Here is a 7991-nt window from a genome sequence, read left to right as displayed (position 1 = left end):
ATTAATTGAGTCTTCTGGAGCATGGTATATACCACACTGCAGTAGGCTGCAGCATCATATGTATCAGCGTCCCTGTGCTGAAAAATGATGGCCGGAGTGCTTTAACTAAAGCATGTTTGACAAACTTTATTTAAAGTGCCCCTGCTGCCATTTTTCAGTATGGGGATGCTGATGCACGTGACACTGCGGGCACTTTAATTAGAGCGTCTCTCAGAGCTGCTCTAATTAAAGCGCGCCCCTCCCCCACCCCCCAACCAAGTACATCTGTAAATGCCTTCAGTTATCTGTACAGTGCTGCACTGAGTGGGGAGACCTGCCTTACACCTCTATGGCTGGAAAGGACCTCAAGGGCCACTTAGTCCAATTCACTGCAAAAATGCAGGATGCGCTGGTCCTAACCATCCCAGTTGAATTCCCACCAAGCCTGTACCCTAATGCTGGGATACGAGGGGTGATCAAAAAGTTCTAAGACAGCCTTTATTTTAAAGAATAGTGTACAAACAACATTTTTATGAGCTGTCCCCTTCAAAGTAATCTCCCCCAGATGATATGCACTTGTCCCAACGTTCCTGCCACTTTCAGAAGCAATGCTGGAAGTCTTCAACTGTGAGGTTTTTGAGTTCTGCTTCCACATTCTTATGGATGGTTGGAATGTCATCAAATCTCCTTCCTTTCAGCTCCATTTTGATTTTTGGGAACAGAAAAACATCACATGGGGCAAGATCAGGTGAATACGGAGGGTGTGGTATTACAGGAATGTTTTTTTTTCAGCCAAAAATTCTTGAATGGAGAAAGCAGTGTGTGAAGGAGCATTGTCATGGTGCAGAAACCATCGACCATTTTCACACAGCTTGCAGCAGTTTCTTCTAACTTTATCTTTCAATTGAATCAAAACCTCTTTATAAAGGCTTGATTGATTGTTTGACCACTCGGTACAAATTCCTCATGAGCAATACCCCGAACATCAAGTCTTAGAACTTTTTGATCAAACCACGTATTCAAAGCAAGCTATGTGAGTTGGATTTCAATAGGAAGTGAGAATCAAACTGAAGGATTTCTTATGATTTATAATTTTTAAGAATATTACAAGCACTTTTCTGCTTCCATCCCAATTTTTATGAGAAGCTTTTCAGTGAGGGAGAAACTGCACTTCTCAACAGGATTATTTAGCCCAGGGAAGGGACACACTAACACAGCTAGACTGTTTCCCATACCTGAACTAAGTCTCAGTGAGCAAGCTCAGGGCTCTCCACATGACTTCATTGTGCCAAGTAGACATGCCCTTCTTTCAAACCTTTTATTACTCTTTTCTAGTAGAAATTAATTTGTATTAAATCTATTTTTGAGACTGAAACGTGTTCTTGGCTATATCTGTGTACTTCCTCAAATGTTTGTGTTTTTAATATGTGTTGTTCACCTTTCAAAGATACATCATCAACTGTACCTACTTAGTTACCATTTGGACCCTGTAGTATACCACCACCCAACACTATTCTGTCTTTATAGGTACTGATACTGAGGGTTTTGTATTGAAATAGAGGCATAACAAGGATTGATGGCTAGAAGCAGAAGCAAGGCAAGTTCAAACTAGAAATAAAGCATGAGTGAGGATAGTTAACCTGAGGAGCAGTTTTTCAAAGGATGTATAAATTCCACCTCATTTTGCCATCATTAAATGAAGATAGCATGTCTTACTGAAAGAGATGCAACTGTTTCACCATAAATTATTGGGCTTGATAGGCGGATCAGTGAGTGAAGTTCTAAGACAGGTGTTGTGCAGGAGGTCAGATTAGATTTCCATAATCTCCATTTTGGGTTTAAAACCTGTTAAAAGTATGTGTAATAAAAGTCTGTAAACATTTGTGCCTTTTTTTGCCTTAATAGATCTTTCTGGTCAGGAAATCCACAAGACTGCAGAAAAAAGTCATATCACTACGTCTGCCCAGTGAATTTGGGTCCTGCCTGAAGGAATTCGCAATAAAAGAAAGCACATACAGTAAGTTATGTTATGGAGATTTTGGTCCTTCATGAGACCTTATAAACCTTTGTACTCCTGTGCACCTTGCATAGGAGAATCTTAGTCTGATGGCTGTAAGGAGCAGAAAACCGTACAGGATGAGGGGAATAACAGCATGTGCTGTTAAAGGCACCTGTATTGCGAATGGCTCCACAGCCATCTGGGTAGATCTCTGAATGAGTTGGACTGGTTTGGAGAGGGTAGAGATACACAGGGTCCTATTCAGCAACGTCAACACTGTAATTTTTGCAAAATAAAGGTAAGAGTGTACTGGTACATATTAACAGGAGTGTTGCAAGTCATGGGAGGCGCTGCTTGCCCTCAGTGCAGTGTGGGTGAGACCTCACCTAGAGTACTTTGTGTTGGGGCATTGCACTTTAAGAAAGACATGGACAGATGGGAAAGAGTCCATATCCCTTCCAGCCCTTTTTTCTTCTAATTTCTAAGCTAATGAGTAATTCTAATGAAGACAGTTGGCATGTTCATGGACTTCAAGGTTAGGAATGTATGAAGTACCTTGCTTAATTAAACCTTGCTAGACTGTTCTCAGTGGTGACAGGAAACAGAATAAGGAGCAGTGGTCTCAAGTTGCAGCAAGGGAGGTTTAAGCTGTATATTAGGAAAAACGTGACTGGAACAGGTTACCCAGAGAGGTGGTGGAATCTCCATCCTTGGAGGTTTTTAAGACCCAGCTAGATGAAGCCCTGGCTAAAATGATCTAGTTGGGGCTGGTCCTGCTTTGAGCAGAGGGTTGGACTAGATGACCTCCTGAGGTCCCTTCCAACCCTAACTTTCTATGATTCTGTGGTTAATTGGAGTGTCTGTGCTTTCAGTCTTCGCTGGTGAAGCTTTCTTAGTATCTCAGAGAGAATTTAAATGACCCCTTTCCTAGAAACACCATTGATGTTCCCACCAGGGTAGGACACCAAGGAGACTCTTTCCTCTGTCAGCTGTCTCCCATAAGTATAAATGAGAGTCTGGGATTATGAATTATTTTTAGTTCTTAATTTGATTCGTAGGGTTAAGAACAGCTTTTCACCAAACAAGGGATCAGACTTTAACCCCTTAATAAAGTTTCTAGTGAAAGAATTGTTTTGGATGCGAGGTCACATTTGCTTAATTTTTGTAATGTTACAAGCATGTTCCATGTCTTCATTACTAGAAATAAAAAACAGTGGCAGGATTCCGGTAGATTTCAAAACAAAATTTTAGTGATCTACGTAAAGGGAGGAGGGTGAAAAAATACTTCTGAGGAAAACTGGGCATGAAAAAAGCAGCTTATGATGATTTATAGCATAATTTGGAAACTTCAAATGGAACAAAGGAGCTTATTTTAACATGCTGTACATTGGAAATGTTTTCAGCTGAGCAGCCTTCTTCAGGAATGATCTGTGGAGGAAGAGCTATTTCCTTTCTCTAGTGACCCCTGTGGTTTCATTTAGGGTTTTTTTCCCTCACTCCAAAACTGTAATTGTAGCTATTTATAGATTTTGGTCAAAGCTAGAGATGATATTTATCCAGTAAAGGATAACGTTATTAGTGATAAGTCACCTTTTTCCCACTCTCAAATGAACGTAATATTTATGAAACCTGCTTGATTGACAGCAATAGAAAATGTTTAATCTGTGTTGTCTAAAGTTATGTCCTGATGCCTATTATGGCAATTAAGCCCCCTCTCCAAACTTCTAGTATGTTACTTATCCATGAACAAAGTTTTGTTTCAGGTGGAGAGTATCAACTGGGATGTGATGGGTTTAATTTGTGGGTTTACGGTTACTCAGCATTTGTGATCAAGATTTTCAAAGCTGGGTAGGGGATCTCGATGCAAACCATCTGGTAAATCCCCCAGATTCATTTTTTGTTTATTTTGTGCCTTATTTGGATAGAGCTTTTTAGTTGGGGAAGGTTTTTTTTGAAAGGGAGAGTTTGCATTTTGCTGTAAAATACAAAAGACATATCTCATCCCCTACTAAGGCATGGAGAGCTTGAATTTAATAATGACATCATTTTGATTTAGCTGTTACATGACTCTTAACCCAAGAGCAGACAGATCCTGATGGTGGCTGAAGCTTACGGCTCCCTAGAGTTTGGAGCCTATGTTCCAAAAAGAATGGAGAGTGATGACCTTTGGCTTCTGCAGCCATAAAGACTCATCTGGATGAAGAAGCAACAGCTGCTGCGCACAATACGCATTCATTATCATCTGTTGTGGAGGCTTTTTTGGGGGCCTTTTTTTGCAGGTCATTGACTTTTTCATGGGCTTGTTCTATGACAGTCCTGGGCTTTCCATCACCCAGGGTCTAACATTCTGGAAAAGTTTCACAGAGAGAGCTCAGCCCTGGCTCATTGGGGATTTTGTTATCAATGGTAGGATTTTATGTAGTCTGGAAAGTTATGGGGAGGTAGCCTAGCACAGAGAGCACCAATGTGATATTGTTTTTGCTGGCCGCCAAGAGACATTCCAGAGTATACCTTTAAGCTTACACATTGCTTTCTCATCATGTTCTGGTAGAAGGAATTACCATGATTCAATCTAAATGTTTCTGAGGCATGTATCCTCATAAATAAATGGATTAATATGTAAAGCATGCCTGCATCTACGAAGCACCTACCGTATGTACAGACACTGCATATTTGCTTGCATTAGCCACTATGCCTCTGGGAAGATAATTAGCCACTGTGCCTCTGAACCAGTTGCAAGGTGTTTGGCTTTGGGGGCTTTCTGTAACAATCACCGACCAGTTCTTCTGTTACTCTTCTCAAGCAGATTCATATGAGGCAGCCAGGAGGTAAAAGGTCTCCTCCTGCTTACTGTTATTCTGAGCCTTTATTGCTTGGGATGAATTTTCACCACTGGCAGGAGTGGCTGTAGCTATACTTGATATCAATGGTGCTGCTTCCTGTTCCAGCACAGATTAATTTTGTGGTTTGTAAAGATGTATATCAGTACAGAACCATGTACAGTAACCATGTATAATAACAATCTCTGTGCATTTACAGTAACAATATTTGTTTGGCTTTTTAGAAGAGTTCTAATTCAGACTTGTTTAATACATTTTTTCCTAATAATTTTGTAAAAGCCACCACATAGTGTGAGTGAGAAGCAGAATTGACTTCAGAGAACTTTGTTAAAAGGAGAGAAATTCCTGGATTTGTCATTTATTGTGATATGTATTTATTGAAACTCGACACCTGGCAAAAAAAACCTCAGTGGATGAACAGCAAGAGAAGGAAAGCGAGTTTTAGAATGAATCGCTTAATATAAATACAATGGGTAACACAAAGCCTCCATTATTATTGATTTCCTGGTTGTGCAACTCTAGTTTCTTTTGATCCATTTCCCAAGGACTAGAACATGTGTTTAGAATGAAAAAAACCCCAACTCCACTGCCCAGACTATTACTATATTTACTAAAATGTCTTTGGCCGAGACGTACACTCCTCCACAGAGTTGTTTTTGATTTAACAAAACAGTAGTTGGCTTGATGTTACAAGCTTACTACCACTAATGCTGTGTAAAAACTGGAGGTGTTGTTATGCTTGTTTTCTTAGAATATTATTTAAGGACTGATTTGTTTCTTCCCACCCCCCTCCCTGAATCTATCTTTGCAGCCTTTTCCTTGGAGGGTTCTGGAATAAGTTTTGCTGATTTATTCAGGCTCATTGCTTTCTACTGTATTAGCAGGTAAGATTGCACGCTGTTCTGAGTACTGTTTATTAGATGGTCCTTAAAAGTGAGTCTCAATGGTTTTCTTGGTTAAACATGATTGTAAATATTACTAGACTGTTTTAGAAGGTAACTGAATAAATAACAGCAGAGTATGATCAGAGCTTAAAAAAACTACTAAGGAAATAAATTGTCTTATGTGGCATTGGCAAACAAAAGACTCCAAAGATGTGGACATTCTCTGTTTACCACAGGACCTCACTGATCTGTTTTTCAGTGAACCACAAATCCACAAGTGTACAATTCATTGTGAAATCCTGCTGCTATGGGAGGGACCAGGCCAGGTGACGACATGTGCCCTGCAAGCCTGTGGGAGTTTCCCGCATTGTCATCTATCTTTGCTTTTGGCATGGTCCAAGGCAGGAAATGGCTACTTGTCCTCTCTGCACCCTGTGTTTAATGAATGTGGATGTGCTGCTTCTGTGCTGTGATTTGGGGCAGAGCAGGCTGCCATTGTTCCTGCTGGCCAGAATGAAGAACGGGCTAGCAAAAGACTCACAAAAGTTCTCCTAAGTCAAATGGCACCATAACTTTAGCAACTGAACCCTACTTCTTCTCTTCAGTCACAGTTCTTATGAGAGCTGTTGCCTCTTCTAGGTCCCTTGTGGCATGGATCCCAGCAGCCAGGTGACAGCAGACATGGTAATCACCAGATCTGTGCTCAGAAGCCCTGAGCTCTGTCACTGATTTTTCCTCTCCCAGTGAAAAGGGGCTGGAGGATGAGCTGGGAGTCATTCTTTTCCACTCTGCTCAGAACTGGCAATATCACTAGCTTTTCTTCCATTGTGGGTCTGGTTGCAATGCTGAGGGTAGTTTCAATTCAACTGCATTTCTCCTCCTCCTTCTCTAGCATTGCCAATGTCCAAACCTGACTGCAGCATTGCGGTCCGTCCTCCAGGTCAGCATGGACTACTGAAGTGTCTTTGTAGTCACAGAGACACTGTACACAGATACTTAATGGGGAGGCAGTGTGACCTTTTCCAGGGAGCACAAGTCTGAGACTCAGGCAGTGGCTTCAGTTCTGTTCCACCCTGTCATTGGCCTGGGTGATCTGGGGACAGTTACACGCCTCTCCCTTGATTCTCTATCTCTAAGATAGATATAATTTTATACTTCACTCCTTTAGATGCTCTTGAGGTCTCCTAATGAACACTGCTTTCTAAGAGCAAGGTATTTAAAGAAGGACAGCATATAAACAAAGGAAGGAGTGAGGCAGCAAGGCTGCCTTCTGACTCAGAAATGTTGCTGTATTAAGAATGCAACTTGAGTTCAGCTCTTTGAGTGGTGACTTATTTAACCAGCCCAGTAAGCTCTCAACCATTTGGGAGTGACAGTTACCAGAGGCAATAATAGAGTGCATTTTATTCAAGAGATTGATAACTATTACTTTATATTGCAGAGCATTACAGCTGACAAAAATCATACATTGCATACATGTAACAGTTGTGACCAGGAGTGCTAAACCCCTGGCCTGCAGGCCAGATCCAGCCCACATAGCCATATCACTTGGCCTGCAGGGCTCCCCAAGGTTCCAAAAATGTGGTTGCGCAGGACAGGTGGCAGAATGAATTGCCACTCCCCAGCTGCCAAATATTTGAATCTATGGAGCACCCTGCAGGCTACTGTGGACTTGTGTACTGGGTTAGGCAGCACAGCTGGATCCAGGTGGCACAGGCCCACCTCCACACACTGACCCCGTGACAGTTCCAGCCTGCAGACTGGCCTCACACCCCTCATCTGACCCATGAGGCTGAATGGTTGAGCATCTCTGGTTTTGACAGGTTTCAGCCTTGACTGTCCTATAACAGTTGTTTCACTTGTTCTTCATTTAGCATGTGCTGAAAAGTACCTAATGTTCATCCTCTGAACTTATTTTAGTCTAAATTTGGTTCTTTTGGAAAGTCCCAGACTGGTAGCCTTGGGGACTTGAGTCCTCTACTGACTAGTTAGAAGCAGGATTATTTGGTTTAGTGTGTTGAATCTGGACTGCAGGGCTTCTCACGGGCTGCACAACTTACCTCTGGCAGCAGCATTAACCCCTGTATGTTCTCTGTGCTGCCATTGGTTGCCCTGCCACCCAATAGAGATCTCAACCTGGAAATTCTGCAGTGGGGCAACCAGCATCCATGGGGTTAATGCCATCACCACTGAAAGGCAGTGGGGTGAGTGGTGGTGGCATTAACCCCCAAGGTGCTGGTCCTGCCAGCACAGTGGCTCTGGCAGCTACAGGGGTTTGCTGCTTCCAGA

The 7991-nt window shown here is 42.1% G+C and overlaps 1 protein-coding gene across 2 annotated transcripts in view; it reads left to right on the top strand.

Moving 5' to 3' along the window:
* RIN2 (Ras and Rab interactor 2) overlaps positions 1 to 7991 on the top strand; it is a 117120-nt gene that overhangs the window by 58004 nt on the left and 51125 nt on the right. For both annotated transcript variants that reach the window (XM_019516130.1, XM_019516131.1), the window contains exons 4-5: positions 1885 to 1996; positions 5630 to 5702. In XM_019516130.1, the coding sequence (XP_019371675.1) occupies positions 1885 to 1996; positions 5630 to 5702 (185 nt within the window). The remainder of the gene's footprint in view (positions 1 to 1884; positions 1997 to 5629; positions 5703 to 7991) is intronic.

This window comes from Gavialis gangeticus, unplaced genomic scaffold (assembly GCF_001723915.1).
Source record: "Gavialis gangeticus isolate Ggan-Ray unplaced genomic scaffold, GavGan_comp1, whole genome shotgun sequence".
Lineage (NCBI taxonomy): Eukaryota > Metazoa > Chordata > Crocodylia > Gavialidae > Gavialis > Gavialis gangeticus.
This window is presented reverse-complemented; position numbering and strand designations above follow the sequence as displayed.